Below are 18,026 nucleotides of genomic sequence, written 5' to 3'. Positions count from 1 at the left end.
ATTTTGGTGTTTTCTTCCTTTTCTGTCTTTGTAATGACCATTTGCACTCTTCCTGGATGATACATTTGACATCCTCCCACAACTCATCTGGTTTTCGCTCATTAGTGTTCAAGGCCTCAAACCTGTTCCTGAGATGATTCTGAAATTCAGGTGGGATGGATATATAAATTTATGTGGCATAAGCTCATGGTCATTTTTTGGTTCTTGAGGACTTGTTTTCATTTTCTTCAACTTCAATTTGAACTTGCATATAAGTGAGTGATCGTAGTCCCTGGCATTGTTTTGACTGCTGTTATTGAGCTTCTCCATTGATTCTTTTCACAGATGTGGTCAATTTGATTCTTGTTTAAGTAAGGTTTTTGTGTATAGTCACTGAATATGGTTTTTCTTTTTCCAGTAAAGATACTTACAAAGAATAAAAAGCTCAATCATTCTATTTCCAGTCTCATTTCTGTTACCAAGTCCTATTTTCAAACTACCAGTCCTCCTTCTTGGTCCAGTTTTTCACTCTAGTCATCAATTATTATTAAAGAATCTTAAATAGCTTGACTCTGGAAACTCTATGAATGTGGAGAAATGATGAAAGTTCTACAAGTGTTCAGGTCTTTCGTTGATAGGGTCGCTATGAGTCGTCTATGACCCGATGGCACTTAAAAACATAGAGAGAGCTCTGTTGGGCTAGTGGACAGAAAGTTATGCTACTAAGCCAAAGGTGGGTGATTTTAATCTGTGGCCCTCAGGCCTGGTTTTAATTGGTTTTGGTCAACCATTCTTCTAAGTGGTATAGCACTGGTCTGTCCATTTGCTGTACAGAGCTAAATAATGGTTGCTGTAATGCTAAACACTGTGACACTGATGTGTCAAATGTGATAATGGTTATCTTTGGTGGACAGTGTTTGGTGGAGCTTCCCAATTAAAACAAGCTTGGAAGCAGGAGTGGAATCCATTTTAGAAATAGCTTGCCTCCAGAAACTCTATGAACTTAGAGAAATGATGAAAGTTATACAAGTGTTCAGGTCTTTCAATCATAGGGTTGCTATGAGTCATCTACGACTCGACAGCACTTAAGAGAAACAACATCCATTTCATAATGCAGAAGTTGGTAAAAGTGGTCAATTTCTTCATATTTGAAATTAGTTGCTGGTGTTTATATTTTAATAATAGTTGTATTAATAGGTTTTCCTTGTAGACATATGGATAGTATCCTATTACTCAGGATAGAGTTTGTAATGTTCTTTTGGATTAGGAACACAACACCATCCTTTGAATTTTATTCAAAGTGTCAATACCAGTCCACCTCTGCTCATTCGATTCTGGGATGTCAATCTTCACATGTTCCATTTCATTTTTGCTAATTTCCAGTTTTTCTACATCTATACTTTGTACATTCTATGATTACAAGTTTTTTTCTCCTTACTTTTTAGTGTCTTCCAGCCTGAAAAGCTCTACTTCCAGTACTATGTCTAACAATGCTCCTCTGTTGTCCAAAAGGTTTTTCAAAGATCTGTTATTTCAAAAGTGGATAGCCAATCCTGCTTCTTGGTCTTAGCCTAGAAGCTTTATAGAAACCTGCCCATCTGAAACACCGTGAAATTAGCTTCCACCGTCACAGCAGTCTGCAAGCCACCTTAGTACAGCAGATTGGCAGATAAGTTTTGAACTGAAAAGAGTAAACTATAAAAAAACTCTCTCTATATATATACATATATATGATATAAACATATAAATATATAAAAATAATGTACATAAGAGTAAATTATAGACAAAATATAGATAGATGATTAGATAGATAGACAGACAGATATACACACACACACACTATAAAATATGCAGCAACATGCAAGTCATCCTCCCAATAAGCAAACTGACAGGTAAGTGCTGTGCCCATGAGAAAACCATAAAACAAGCACACCACTAGGACACAAGAGCTCCATAAAACAAGCGCACACACAAACAGCAGAAAACAAATATCCATGCTATGGAATGTGATCAGAATGTGTCAAGAAGCAGGGCACCCAACCAGGGACAGAGTTTTTGCTGGCTTCAGAGGAAAGAGACTAGACTGATCTGTGTGGTTAAAGATGATGACTAGCAAAGAGACTAGACTGATCTGTGTGGTTAAAGATGATGACTAGCACAGGCCAGTCCTGGGGACAGGCACCTCCTAGTGGTAGTAGGTATTTCTTCTCACCTAGGAGCAGATTACAAACCATAAGGGGCCTAGTCAGTAGGTTCTGGGAGGGACACTCAGAGCATCTGGCTCCAGAAACAGAATGGAATAATAGCAGCCTGATTAAGTAACTCTGAGTCTTTCCATGGTGGGAAGTGAGGGTGGAAAGTGGGATAAGAAGTAGAAAGCACACTTGATTCAAAAGTATTTTCAGTTACTTCTTATGAATCTAAAATTTGCCAGGGAATAAGGATGATAAAATAATCAATGCCTTTGAGGTGTAATGTTGGAGTATAGATCTAAATATGTTGTTGTTATGTGTCATTGAATTGTCTGCAACTCATAGCGACCCTATGTACAATAGCTCTAAACCCTGCTCTATCCTGAATCAACTTTATTGTCTCTGACATATCTACATCTATTACCCCAGACACTGAATCAATTCATCTCCACAAGAGTCTTCCTCTCTTGCACTGTTCCTTCACCCTCCCAAGCATGACATCCCTCTCCAAGGACCGGTCCCTCCTTACAACATGTTCAAAGTATGTCAGATGAAGCTTCAGAATCCTTGTGTTCAAGGAGCAGCTCAATATCACTCTCTCCAGGGCATAAATTTTTGTTCTCTTAGCAGTCCATGGTCTGTTCAATATGCTTCTTCAACACCACAACTCAAAGACATCAATTCTTCTATCATCCCTGTTATTGTCCAGATTTTTGATGCATAGCAAGTAATTACAAAGACTATAACCTGGATCAGGCACACCTTAGTCCCCAGCCTGACATTGTTGCTCTACAGTACTTTGGAGTGGGCTCTGCCAGCAGACTTTCCCAATGCAATTCATCTTTTAATTTCCTGGATGCTGGTACCAAGAGTGTTGATTGTGAAGCCAAGCAAACTGAAGCTGTTAACAATCTCCATCTCTTCAACATCTATCATGATGCTGCCAATTGGCCTAGTGGTTAGAGTCTGTTTTCTTGATGTTGAGCTTCAGTCCACATTGAAGGCTGCAGTCCTTGACCTTCTGCAGCAATCACCAGGTACACCTCAGTTTCAGCAAGCAGGGTTGTGTCATCTTCATAATGCAGGTTGTTGTGTTGTCTTCCTCCAATCTTGATAACATATTCCTCCTCACAGAGCCCAGTCTCCTGGATAATGTGTTCTGCATATAGATTGAAAAGGTATGGAGTATTTTATAAATTCTAGATATAAGTCCTTTATCTGACATGTCATTACAAAGTACTTTTTCCCAGTCTGTGGCCTCCCTTTTCACCCTGTTGGGGAAGGTTTTGGATGTGCATATGGATTTGATTCTTAGAAGGTCCCATTCATCTATCTTATCTTCTCCTGGTTGTAGGTTTTTCAGGATACTTGGAAGACTGGTCATATTGTGGATTAGGACTAGAGTTCTTCCCAGCTTTTCTTTAATGAAGTTTATAGTTCTTGGTTTTAGTCCTACGTCCATGATGCACCTTGAGTTGGTTTTTGTATATGGAGTGAAGTGTGGATCTTGCTTGAGTCTTCTTGCAGATATTTTAGCAATCTTGCCAACACCATTTGTTTAAAAGTCTGTCATTTCCCCACTTAACTGATTTCATCTCCTTGTCAAAATTCAGTTAACCATAGGTAGATGGGCTGATTTCTGGGCTCTCAATTCTATTCCATTGATCTATGTGTCTGTCATTGTACCAGTACCATGCTGTCTTAACCACCACGGCAGTGTAGTAGGATTTGAAATCAGAGAGTGAGATGCCTCCTACCTTTTTTCTGTTTTTGAGGAGTGCTTTGCTTATTCAGGGCTTCTTTCCATTCCAAATGAAACCAGAGATAACTTTTTCCATCTCCTTGAAGAATGGGATTGGTATTTTTATTGGGATTGCATTGAACATGTAAATTGCCTTCAGTAGTATTGCCATTTTCGCAATATTGAGTCTTCCTATCCATGAGCAAGGGATATTCTTCCACTTCTCCAGGTCTCTTTTTGTTTCTTGTAGCAATGTTTTGTAATTTTCTTTAAATAGATTTTTTGTGTTTCTGGTTATATTTACTCCCAAGTATTTAATCTTATGATTAGCTATTGTGAAGGGTATTGTTTTTCTTAGCTCCAGCTCTGTATTCTCTTTGTCACTGTAGAGAAATCCAGCTGAGCACCACAACAAGATAAAGGTAAATGATCCAATTGAAAAATGGGCACAGGATATGAGCAGCCACTTCACCAAAGAGGACATCCAGATGGCAAATACGCGCATGAAGAAATGTTCAGAATCCCTAGCTCTAAGAGAGATGCCAATCAAAACAACTATGAGATATCATCTCACCCCAGTAAGAATACCAAAATTTAACAGAACAGGAAGCAACAAAAGCTGGCGAGGTTGTGGAGAAACTGGAACCCTGATTCACTGTTGGTGGGAGTGTAAAATGGTGCAACCCCGGTGGAAAGCAGTATGGCACTTTCTCAAAAAGTTGCAAATAGAGATACCATTTGACCCAGCAAGTTCACTACTGGGAATATACCCTAAAGAGATCATAACAGCCATCTAATAGATATATGCACACCCATGTTTATAGCGGCTTTATTGACAATAGCAAGCAGCTGGAAACAACCTAAGTGCCCATTAGCAAATGATTGAATAGGGAAGCTGTGGTATATTCACGCAATGGAATACTACACTGCATTGAAAAACAAGGAACTCATGCAATATTATTCAAAATGGGTGACTCTGGAGGACATTAAGCTGAGTGAAATATCTCAGTCACAAAAGGACAAATACTGCATAGTGCCCCTGTTGTAGAATGGGACTGACATCAGAGTTGGGACAAGACTGAGAAAAATTAGATAAATTATGTATACTACATTGAAACAGATGAGGGAGAGAACAGGTTAAAAATAACATATGATAGGGTATTATGGTTACCATAAGAGTCTGGTATGAAGGTTGCCTAGTGGAATGCACTCGGGGCAGGGGGTGGGGCTGGGGGGTGTGGGGATTGTATACCAATGAAGGAATTTTTCTTTTACTTTTCAAAAAGAAGAGTGAACTTGGGAGGGGGGGCAGTGAGAAAAGTGCAACAATGAATGAATGGAAATCCAAAATCTTTGTAAATGTTCATTAAAATTAATTTTTTAAAAAAAGAAGAAAAAATATGGAGACAGGACACACCCCTGGAGTACACCCTTCCCAGTTTTGAACCATGTAGTATTTCCTTGCTCTGTTCTGACAACTACCTCCTGGTCCAAGTGTAAATTTCACATAGCAAAATCAAGTGTTCTGGATTTCCCATTCTTCAGCCAATTTGTTGTGATCCACACAGTCAAATGCCTTTGACAGTCAATGAAACACTGATAGACATTCTTCTGGTATTTCCTGCTTTCAGTCAAGATCCATCTAACATTAGCTATAATATCCCTAGTACTATGGCCTCTTCTAAACTCAGCCTGTACTTTGGGCAATTCTCTGTTGATGTGCTATTTCAGCCATTTTTTTACAATCTTCACCAGAATCTTGTTTGCATGTGATATTAATGATGCTGTTCAATAATTTCTGCATCCTGTCAGGTCACCTTTCTTTGGATTGGGAAAAAATATCGATCTCTTCCAGTCAGTTGGCTAGTTGGTTGTCCTTCAGATTTCTTGGGACAACCTGGTGTGTGCATCCAGGGCAGAATCTGTTTGTTGAAATATGTCAATTGGAATGCCATCAATTTCTGGGGCCTTGTTCTTTGCCAATTCCTTCAGAGCAGTTTGAACTCCCTTTTTCATCACCACAGGCTCTTGATCATATGTTGTTGAGCAAGGTTTATAGTACCCAAAGTAGTATGAAATTCATGCGCAAGTTCAATTCTGAGTCAGAATCAATGGTAGTAGATTTGGTTTGGGGTTTATTAACTCTTACAGATTAATCTCAAGATTATTTCTTGAGCATTATTTGGAATACCTAAATACAGAAGAAAAGTGACGTGAGAAGCCAGATTTTGAAGGCACCAATTTCAGACTAAACATTAGATTTCCTTCAGCTGGCACACAGGAGTGAGTCATGAGGCTTTTTATCAGGAAAGAGAAAAATGAAAACATGAGACTTGCTTGTACTTTATCATACTGTAGGCTAGGAACTAGGCTGCTGGTAATTAAAAAAACACTGTAAGGGTTTCTTATGCTAAGAATGTTTAAAAAGAGTCTCCAGACTAAGACAAATGAGGAAGAAAAGCTTAGCAATCTACTTCTGAAATTTGTTCTTTTTGCTGTTGTTGTGTGCCGTCAAGTCACCCAACACTCATAGTGACCCTATGTACAACAGCTCTGAAGCCTGGCCTATTCTGAGCCAGTCTCACTGACTCCGACACTCCTACCCTCAGTGCCCCAGTTACTGAATCAATCTATCTCATCTGGTGTCTTCCTCCCCTGCACTGTCCCTCCACCCTTCTGTGCATGATTTCCTTCTCCAAAGATCTGTCCCTCCTTGCCATATGACCAAAGTATGTGAGGCAGAGCTTCAAAATCCTTGCATCCAAGGAGAAACTTGTTTTCACCCTCTCCAAGATGGACTTATTTGTTTTCTTGGAGGTCCATGGTGTGTTCAAGACTCTTCTTCAGCTCCATAACTGAAAAGTATAGATTCTTCTTCTGTCATTCTTAGTCATTGTCTAGCTCTTTGATGCATAGCAAGTAATTGCAAAGACCATGGACTGGATTAGGTGCACCTTACCCTCTAGACTGACATCATTGCTTTTCAGTAATCTGGAGAAGTCCTTAAAAGCAGATTTTTTCCTAGTGCAATTCATCTTTTGATTTCCTGACTGCTTGTGCCAAGAGTGTTGATTGTGGACCCAAGCAAGCTATAACTGTTAACAACCTCAATTTCTTCTCCATCTATCCTGGTGCTTCCAATTGGCCCAGTGGTGAGATAATTATCTTCTTGATGTTGAGCTTCAATCCATATTAAAGACTACAGTCCTTCACTTTCTGCAGCAAGAACTTCAGGTCCTCCTTAGTTTCTGCAAGTAAGGTTGTATCATCTGTATGACTTAGATTATTGATATGTCTTCCTCCACTCCTGATAGTACACTCCTCCTCATAAAGCCCAGCCTCCTGAAAGATCTGTTCTGCATATAGATTGAAAAAATATGGAGACAGGATGCATCCCTGACACACTCTTTTCCTGATTTTGAAACATGAATTATTTCCTTGCTCTGTCCTGAGGACTGATTCCTGGCCTGAGTATAGGTTTTGTATATGCATAAACAAGTGTTCTGGGATTCCCATTCTTCTCAAGATTAGCCACAATTTGTTATAATTCACACAGTCAAATGCCTTTGTATAGTCAATGAAACACAGATAGACATCCCTCTGGTACTCTCTGCTTTCTGACAACATCCTTCTGACACTGGCAATAAAGTCACTAGTGCCACAACCTTTTCTAAACCCAGCTTTTACTTTTGGCAGTTCTCTGACAATGTGCTATTCCAGTATTTTTTTTTTAATAATCTTCAGCAGGATTTTGCGTGCGTGTGATATGAGTGATACTGTACGATAATTTCCACACTGCGTCAGATCACCTTCTTTTTGGAATGGGAACAAATAAAGATTTCTTCCAGTCAGCTGGCCAGATAATTATCCTCTAGATTTCTTTGCACAACCTGGTGAGCACGTCCAGGACAGCATCTGGTTTTTTTAAATATGTCAATTGATATTCCATCAATTCCTGGGGCCTTATTTTTTGCTAAGTCCTTCATAGCAGGCTTCAATTCCATAATATAGCCAATGAAAATGCTGTGGACTATGAAAATGGATGTATTTCAGCTAACAGATGCTGCCCTGGATGTGCTCACCAAGTTGTGCCAAGAAATATAGAGAACCACCACTTGGCCAACTGACTGGAAGAGATCTATATTTGTTCCCATTCCAAACAAGGGTGACCCAACAGAGTGTGGAAATGACAGAACATCACATGCAAGCAAGATTCTACTGAAGATTATCCAAAAACGACTGGAGAAGCACAACAGCAGAGAATTGCCAGAAGTCCAGGCTGGGTTTAGAAGGGGTCATGGTTCTAGGGATATTGTAGCTGATGTTAGATGGATCTTAGCTGAAAGCAGGAAATACCAGAAGAATGTCTATCTGTGTTTCATTGATTATGCAAAGGCGTTTGACTGTGTGGATCATAACAAACTGTGGCTGACTCTGAGAAGAATGGGAATCCCAGAACATTTAATTGTGCTAATGCAAAACCTATACTTGGACCAGGAGGCAGTCATCAGAACAGAGCAGGGTAACGCTGCATGGTTCAAAATTGGGAAAGGTGTACGCCAGGGATGTGTCCTGTCTTCATACCTTTTCAACCTGTATGCAGAGCAGATTATCCGGGAGGCTGGGCTCTATGAGGAGAAGTGTGGCATCAGGATTGGTGGAAGATCTATTAACAATCTGTGTTATGCAGATGACACAACCCTGCTTGCTGAAACCGAGGAGGCCCTCATGTACTTGCTGCAGAGGGTCAAAGACTGGAGCCTTCAGTATGGACTGAGGCTCAATGTCAAGAAGACAAAGATTCTCACCACTGGGCCAGCTGGAAGCATCAGGATGGATGGTGAAGAAATTGAGATTGTTCACAGCTTCAGTTTGCTTGGCTTCATGGTCAACACTCTTGGCACCAGCAGCCAGGAAATAAGAAAACGTATTGCGATGGGAAAGTCTGCGGTTAGGGACCTCTCTAAACTACTCAGGAGCAACGGTGTCTCTCTGGAGACTAAGGTACGCCTGATACAGGCCATGGTTTTTGCAATCACTTGTTATGCATCAGAGAGTTGGACAATGACTAGGGAGGACAGAAGGAGGATTGATGCCTTTGAGCTGTGGTGCTGGAGAAGAGTATTGAATGTACCCTGGACTCCAAAGTAAACAGACAGATTCAATCTGGAGATGGTTATACCAAGCTACTCATTGGAGGCAAGGATTCTGGGGCTTCGTCTGACATACTCTGGGCTTGTTGCAAGGAGGGACAGGTCCTTGGAGAGGGACATCATGCTTGGGAGGGTGGAGGGACGGCACAAGAGGGGAAGACCCTCTATGAGATGGATTGATTCAGTGACTGGGGTAACCGGGATGGGTGTGTCAGAGGCAGTGCGATTGGCACAGGATAGAGCAGGGTTTAGGGTTGTTGTACATAGGGTCGCTATGAGTCGCAAATGACTCGACGGCACATAACAACAACAACATGACAGTATAATGATATGATCTTGAAGACAGCCTGAGACTAGGCAATGTGTTAATCTGTCATGCATGGGGTCACCATGATTCAGAGTCCAGTGGTGGCAACTGACCACCATTACCCATGATCACTGATTTTCACACTTCAGATAATCTAAGTCCACCCAGCTGACATTTTCTGGAACTTTTAATACAGCTCTTGCCTCAGTCTTGTTATTGTTGTTTACTGTCGAGCTGGAACTGACTCCAGAGCCATTCATCTAGAGAGTTTCCATATGTACGCAGTAAATTACATGGGAGGAAACTGTCCATCCTCCTCTCATGGAACAGGTGGTAGATTTGAACCATGTACATTTGGGTTGGCAGCACAACTCCCAACCACTAAGCCACCTGTGCTCATCATGAATTTGCTTGGTTAATTCCATTTTTCCTAAAGGCACCTAACAACAACAACAACATTAAAATTAAACATTAATATTAATGCAAAAAAGTTTGTCTATGCTCCATTTAATAGTATTTTAAGTATTGTGAACATCGTCTACCTTAGGAAATACTAAATTTGAGCCATGCTTTGCAACTGTTTTTAACTGTGACTCACCATCCAAGTAAATTACATCACATTATACTTTCTGTAGTTCATATTTTGAGAAAATAACCATTTTATCTTAAAATAAAATTATGTTACCTGTGTTTCTGAAAACATCTCGTAGCAAACTCTGGTGTGCTGACAAAAACGGCTTTAAGTTGATAATGTACAAATATGGCAATTTAAACACTAGGCAAGGGTATTTTCATTTGCTTCAATGCATGTGAAAGTTGTACAATGAATAAGAAAGATCAAAGAATTGTTGCCTTTGAGTCAAAGGTGAAGATTATTGAGTATACCATGGACAGCCAAAAGAACAAAGAGACTTGTATTAGAAGAAGAGCTTCCAGGGTGCTTTGAGCTTGTTATAAGTAGGAATAAAGCCTGGAAAAAAAATAACATCCTGCCTGGAAACACACAGTTAGCAAAATGAGAGGAAGATACTCAATGAGATGGATGGGCAGAGTTACTATAACAGTGGGCTTAAGCACAGCAAAAGATTCTGAGGATGGAACTCAAATAGTGAGATACACTACAAGCTAATGAGTGAATGTGGTATTGTAATTATACATTATGGAAAGGGAAGGAAATGGGATTATTGGAGGGGAAAAATTACTGTAACACTGGCCCAGTAGGCAACATCAAGATGGGTGGAGAAAAGATTGAGACTGTCTAAACTGCATTTTACTTGGATCCAGTCTGGACATCAGGAGACAGATTGCACTGGGAAGGTCTGCAGTCAGGGACCTTTCAAAATTATTGAGGAGTAATGATGTCAGTTTGAGGACTAAAGTGCGTCTGATTCAGGTCATGGTCTTTTTAGTAACTTGCTATGCATCTGAGAGCTGGACAATGACTAAGGATGACAGAAAAAGAATTGATGTCATTGAACTGTGGTGTTAGAGAAGAGCACTGAAGATTACACGGACTGCCAAAGCAAACAGATACATCCTGGAAAATGTGCAGCCAGAGTGCTCCTTGGAGGCAAAGATGAAGCTTCATCTCATATACTTTCGGTATGTTGCTAGGAGAGGTTATTACTTGGAGAGGGACAGCATACTTGGGAAGGTAGGGGGCAGCAAAATAGAGGAAGACCCTCTACTATGTGGGATGACATAGTGACTGTGGCAATGGGCTTGAGTGTGTCAGAGACTATGAAGATGGCATGGGATAGAATAGTGTTCAGATCTATTTTTCAAAGGGTGGTACTCAATTCAACAGCACCTAACAACAATAACAAGAGATACTTGGGTGTAAAATTTCAAGTCAAGACCGATTCTAACTTTTTTGATCCTCAGACTCCTAAAGCATATTGTCTACAGCTAACTTCACTTTATAAGAGTGGAGTTTACTTATGACAGAGACCATGAAAAGTCAGCTAAATTTACTATCTGATGGTTTACAAAAATATTTTACTGGCCCCAGTATAGAAGAATGGTAATGGCAGAGCCAAGACCAGAAACAGTGAGATAAAGAGGAATTTGCAACCTTTCCAGCAACTTATGGTCCAGGAACCAGTTGAATTAATTTAGATTTCAGTGAGTTGTGGGATAAAATTTAAGTAAAAATGTTTGTGTCTATTTGTAAATAGAATTTCAGAAGACTAGATGTTAAGAGCTGAAATAGACTAGATACAGTTTCCAAGGAAGAACAATGAGCCCTTAATAATCCAATGCATGCCTTTCCATTGACACCAGAAACAATGTTCAACAAGAAAGGTGAAAATAGCTTTGCTTTCCAACATAATGCAACCCAGAATGACAATGTGAAACAGAGGGGGAAGAAAAAGGCCGAGGTCAAACCAAGAAGAAGAAATAGAAGCTCTGTACAGATTCTGAGTATTGGGGAGCCCTGGAATATGTGAAAGGCCAATCCTTCAAGCTGAACATCTAAGCCTTGCCTATACCCTAGCACAGTCTCATTGTTACTTCCCACCTTACGATCTAAAGTAGCTTTCCTCTAGCTCACTCATTGTTTTAGAGTTGGAAGCCACTTGTAGCTGATGCTCTTTGGGTTTTGGATAGGCTGCAAATCCCACAGCAAGTGACTGCCCTTTCTTCCATGGAGCTGCCAGTGGGTTCAAACCATCAGGCTAGCAGAATAGCTCCCTAAGCACCACTAGAACAGAAATGAATTTTTTTTAATTTTTATTGGGAAAAAACAAATTGGTGGTACAAAGAAGTGAGGGTTGGGGGCAGAAGGGTAAGGATGGGCAGGGATGCAGTTGCAGAGCTGCAGACATTGGTTGGTGGGGGGAGCAGGTGAAGGAAATGAAAGTTATCCAGTGGGGACCAGATGCCACAGGAAAATGACAAGCATTTTCCAATGGTAGTTAAATCAACTGTCTTACTGATTTGGAAACTGGATGTCAATTCTCTGGCTTCTTCATGTTGAACAGGGGCATTGATGTGAAGGGGGAAAGGGAGGACACTTTATCACCTTACTGGTGATCTTGGGTTAAGGCTGCTTGCCTTCTTGTTCTGTTAGAAGATATTTTCCTGTCATTTGCTCCCCTCTGGACTGCAAAGTGTTTTCCCAGGTGGGTCTAGTGGGGATGGCTGGTTGAACCCAGAGGCTCCATCCTCCTTTGCTTCTTTAGCTGGCAGTTGTATTTCCTTTTTGTCACTGGCACTGGGTTTGGGGTCAGGTCTGAAGTAAAACTCAGTGGTAAGGTTACCTGTAGGAAAGGGAGCAAACCTAGAGAGAACAAACTTGTGAGTTACAAATAGAGGGGTTTGGGGGGTGTTGCTTTCAGGTTTAGATAGGGTGGCAGAAAGTAGCCTAGATAAAATTCTCTGGATACCCTAGGCATTTTTTTTCCTACCCAGGGGTCAGATGGCTTAATCTGGGGACTGAGGGGCTCACCCTGAGGGCCATGATGGCTCGCCCCGAGCCGAGGGCCAAAGACAGCCTGTCCCGGGCCAAGAGCCGAGGACGGCCTGCCCCGGGCCGAGAGCCGAGGACAGCCCGCCCCGGGCTGAGGGCCATGATGGCTTGCCCCGAGCTGAGGGCCAAAGACAACCCATCCCGAGCAGGGCAACACCCGCCATGGGCTGGCTGGTACACTCCCTTCTACTTGCCCCCACACTAATCTGGTCCCCTCACCTGACCGAGGAGTGTGTGGCCAGGGACAGCATCTCTAATTCCAGCACCACCATGTTACCCCCCACCATAAGTGGTCATACTATAATTTGAAGTAGGTGTCACTTCTCTCCCCCTTTATAAATGGCAAAAGGAACCTGAAAATTATGAACAGGCTCCCCCCAGGTCTAAACATCTTTTGGCAGAAGCATTCAACAGATCAAAATATGTGGTGCATTTAGGACGTTGGTCCTCTTGGACATGCTGCCACTGTAAGTGTCATCAAGTAGACAACTCACAGTGACTTTCAACAATCCATTGTATAGGTAGTCATCTTCTCTGGTTTTCCAAGGAAACCCAAACCTGCAGGTGGTAGGGCACATGTCCCCCCCACGGGCAGCAGGGCACACGTTGTCTCTTCTGTGTGGGCGCACACCATCCCCCCAGCACAGGTGACTGGCAGGCGCTAGCCATCTCTTGCGTGTCATCTCCCACGCGGGCAGCCGGCGGGCACATATCATCTCGTGTGTGGGTGACCTGCGAGTGCGTGTCCTCTCTCGGCGGGCACACGTCATCTTGTGCACGGGCAGCTGGTGGGGGTAGGTGCGCGTCATCCCCCAGCGGGGGCTGCTGGCGGGCACATGTCATCTCGCGTGCAGGTGACTGGAGGGCTCACATCATCTCTCGGCAGGTGTGCGCCATTTTTTTGTGTGGGCGGCCGACAGGCGCGTCCCACCTTCCACACAGGTGGCTGGTGGGCGTGAGCCATCTCCCAAGTATCATCTCCCATACCGACGACTGGCAGGTGTGCGTCGTCTCGTGCACGGGTGACCTGCAGGCGCGTTTCATCTCTCAGCAGGTGGGTATCATCTCATGCGCAGGCAGCTGGTGGGGGTGGGTGTGCACCATCCCTCAGCACGGCCGGCCTGCGGGCACACTTCATCTCTTAGCATGCGTGCGCCATCTCGTGCACAGGCAGCCAGCGGGTGCGCACCATCCCCCAGTGCGGGGTGGCCAGTAGGCGTGCGCCATCATGGGCGACAGGCGGGTGTGTGCCATTCCCCATTGCAGGCGACCAGCGAGCTAGCGCCACCTCGTGTGCGGGCGGCTGGTGGGCATGTGCCATTGTTTTGTGCGGGCGGCCGCCAGGCACGTGCCATCTTCCGCGCAGGTGGCTGGTGGGCGCGAGCCACCTCCCAAGTGTCATCTCCCACACATGGGGCTGGCAGGCACGCGCCATCCCGTGTGCGGGAAGCCGGCGGGCGCACACCATCCCCCACGCAGACCATAGCTGGGTGAGTGCCATCTTCCATGTGGGTGACCAGCGAACTCAAGCCATCTCCCGCATGTCATCTCCCACAAGGGCGGCTGGCGGTTGAGCTTTATCTCCTGTGGTACGCCAGTGTCCGCCCACTTCCCCTGCTGCTGGCATCTTGGTTCCAAGAATTCTCCTCGGAACAAGTACACTTTGCTGCAGTGTGGCAGCTCCACCGCACCAGTCCTGGGGAGGCCCGGTGCCCACCCTCCATCCTGGGCGAGGGATTCCATAGGTTCCGGCTGTGGGAGCTTCATGGAGCTGCGGCTGCGGTGAGGTGCAGTGCGGGCTCTGCGGGAGGGGGTTGGGAGCTGCGGCACTCACCCATTCTTCCTTGGAAATCCTTGAATTCCTGTTGTTGAGCCTCAATCCTCACTGATACCAGTCATCAACTGATTAACTATCCAATTATTAATAAACAGAAGTCTGTAGAGGGTCATAATGGCCCTTTTCCAAGTGGTCCGCTGCTCCCACAGCTCACCACGTTGTCTCTACCTCTGCCGCCATCTTGGACCTCAGAAGTGAAATTTTAAAAGCTACCTAAGTAGGGAGCTCTCATGACCTAGTGGCAAGAAGCTACACTGCAATCCCAAAGGTGCACAGTTTGAATCTAGCAGATGCCCCACTAGAGAAGGACAGGCAATTTCCTCCTGTGCCAGTCAGATTCAATCTGATGGTACACAACAATTTTTTTAAAAAATTTTTTAAAAGTTACATAAGTAAGTGTTATAGTATTTACGGGTTTCTGGGCCTAGTGTCATACTGGACTGATTTTCATTTTTCTTTTTCTTGATTTTCTTGATTTAATTGCAATATGTGGTTTGTTTTGTGCTGCCTCTTAATATTATAGTCTTAAATAGAGGGTATAATTGATTCAGCACTTAGAGGCTGGATCTAGCTTGCACATGTGTTTTGTAAGTTTTTTTAAGTAGTCATTACAGTAACTGTGGTAATAGGGGTTGGTGTGTCAAAGTCAGTGAGATAGGGCAGTCTTCAGAGCTGCTGTACATAGGGTTGCTAGGAGTTACAGGTGACTCAACAACACATAACAACAACTACAAGTCATTATTTTAAAACTTTATGTTCCACATTCAGATCTAGATTTCTGGTTTGTCTTGAAAATTCAGAAAACCTGTTAACAGGTGAGCCTACATCATTACAAGAGCACTTGGTGAGGAAGAGGGGCAACTACCCACAAAGACCAGGTGCACCCTCTAGTCCACCACTCACTCCCACTCCCTACCAGCCCCTGGCTATGCAAGCAATTAAGGGTCAGTCATTTGTTGAGACCCCTGTGTTGTTGCTTATTTGTAGTGTGAAAGAATCATTCTCTTTGCCCATACCACTCTTTGAAGAGAAAGGACAATATGTTGTGATTGTTAAGTATCACTGAGTCAGGATTCTCCAATGGGTTTTCGGAGGCAGTAAATCACATGAGAAGAAATTACCCATCTTTCACCTTCTATAAGTTTGTACCTTTGGATTTGGCAGTATGCCAAAAGACCTCCCTAGGCCAGTATATGGGGTCACAATTTTGCTCATTCTTGTCCTGTGTCATTAATTTCTTGAATTTTATGTAAACTTAAACATCATTTGTTATATGGGGGGGGGAAATCCAAGCTAGCTGTCATTGATTCAAACTCAAGGAAAGCCTACACGTTGTCAAGGTAGAAGTGTTTATTAAGTTTTCAATGGCTAATATTTTAGAGGAAGATCTGAAGCATTTCTTCTATGACACGTTTGGGTGGACTCAAACTTCTAAACTTTTGGTTAGCAGCATGAGCAAGCTAACCATTTATACTCACACCATTTGTATCACACTATTTTATATACCACTGTGTACAAAACACTACCAACTACAACCCATATTTCAATTTCAGACATGCTTCCAAAAATATGCCTCTAAGTCAAGGCAATATGCCACCTACCTGGTTTCTATAGACATTTGAACCAGTAACTTCACTTTATATACATTTGAAGCACACATTAAAATACACATTATATATATTCTCTATAAACATATATTATGTATTTATATGATACATAAGGATGATCCAGGAGGTATCAAAAGAAGATGGAAAAAATAAACTGAGTCACTGTATGGAAAGGAATTGGCAGACACAGAAGAATTTAATGAAACAATATATGAGCAAGAGCCTATGGTGATGAAGCAAGAAGTTCAGGCTGCTTTGAAGGAAATGGAAAAAATAAGGCCCCAGAAATAGATGATATACAAATTGACATATTTCAGCTAATGGATGCTTCCCTGGACATGCTCACCAAGTTGTGCCAAGAAATCTGGAGAAGCAGCACTTGGCCAACTGACTGGAAGAGATCTATTATTTGTTCCCATTCCAGAGAAAGGTGACCCAACAGAGTGTGGAAACTATAGAACAATCTCATTTATTTCCATGCAAGAAAGATTCTGCTGAAGATTATCCAAAAACGACTGGAACAGCACTTCAGCAGAGAACTGCCAAAAGTCCAGGCTGAGCTTAGAAAGGATTGTGGCACTAGGGATATTGTAGTAATGTTAGGTGGATCTTGGCTGAAAGCAGAGAGTACCCGAAGAATGTCTATCTGTGCTTCATTGATTATGCAAAGGCGTTTGACTGTGTGGATCATAACAAATCGTGGCTGACTCTGAGAAGAATGGGAATATAAGAACACTTGATCATGCTAATACGAAACTTATACTTGAACCAAGAGGCAGTTGTCAGAAAAGGGCAAGGAAACACTGCATGGTTCAAAATTGGGAAGGGCATACACTAGGGATGTGTCCTGTCTCCATACCTTTTCAACCTGTATGCAGAACAAATTATCCGATTTGTGATGAGTTATGTGGAGAAATGCGGCATCAGGATTGGTGGAAGATCTATCAACAATCTGCGTTATGCAGATGACACAACTCTGCTTGCTGAAACTGAGGAGGACCTGAAGCATGTGCTGCAGAGGGTCAAGGACTGCAGCCTTCAATATGGATTGAGGCTCAATGTCAAGAAGACAAAGATTCTCACCATTGGGCCAGTTGGCAGCATCCGGATGGATGGTGAAGAGATTGAGATTGTTCACAGCTTTAGTCTGCTTGGCTCCACAATCAACACTCTTGGCACCAGCAGCCAGGAAATTAAAAGACATATTGCAATGGTTAATTCTGCTGTTAGGGGCCTCTCTAAAGTCCTGAAGAGCAATGGTGTGTCTCTGGAAACTAAGGTGCATCTGGTACAGGCCATAGTCTTTGCAATCACTTGTTATGCATCAGAGAGCTGGACAGTGACCAGTGAGGATAGAAGGAGAAGTGATGCTTTTGAGCTTTGGTATTGGAGAAGACTATTGAGGGTACCATGGACTGCTAAGAAAACAAACAGATTCATCCTGGAAAGGTTTAAACCGGGCTGCTCCTTGGAGGCAAGGATTCTGAAACTTTGTCTGACAAACTTTGATCATGTTGTAAGGAGAGACCTGCCCTTGGAGAGTGACATCATGCTTGGGAGGGTGGAGGGTACACGCAGGAGGGGAAGGCCCCCTGGGAGGTGGATTGATTCGGTGACTGGGGCAATTTGGATGAGGGTGTCAAAGACAATGAGATTGGCACAGGACAGAGCAGAGTTTAGAGCTGTTGTACATAGTGTCGCTATGAGTCACAAGTAACTCAATGCCACATAACAAACA

The 18,026-nt window shown here is 42.9% G+C and overlaps 1 protein-coding gene across 1 annotated transcript in view; it reads right to left on the bottom strand.

Moving 5' to 3' along the window:
- Positions 1–13,687, bottom strand: part of LOC102877386 (tetratricopeptide repeat protein 23-like) — a 204,662-nt gene extending 190,975 nt beyond the window's left edge. Inside the window, exon 1 of the mRNA XM_006902390.1 lies at positions 13,450–13,687. Coding sequence (XP_006902452.1) covers positions 13,450–13,687 — 238 coding nt within the window. The remainder of the gene's footprint in view (positions 1–13,449) is intronic.
- Between the last annotated feature and the right edge of the window lie 4,339 nt (positions 13,688–18,026).

The sequence above is a fragment of the Elephantulus edwardii genome, unplaced genomic scaffold (assembly GCF_000299155.1).
Source record: "Elephantulus edwardii isolate Elephantulus edwardi_28Jun2011 unplaced genomic scaffold, EleEdw1.0 scaffold00403, whole genome shotgun sequence".
In the NCBI taxonomy this organism is placed as follows: Eukaryota; Metazoa; Chordata; class Mammalia; order Macroscelidea; family Macroscelididae; genus Elephantulus; species Elephantulus edwardii.
This window is presented reverse-complemented; position numbering and strand designations above follow the sequence as displayed.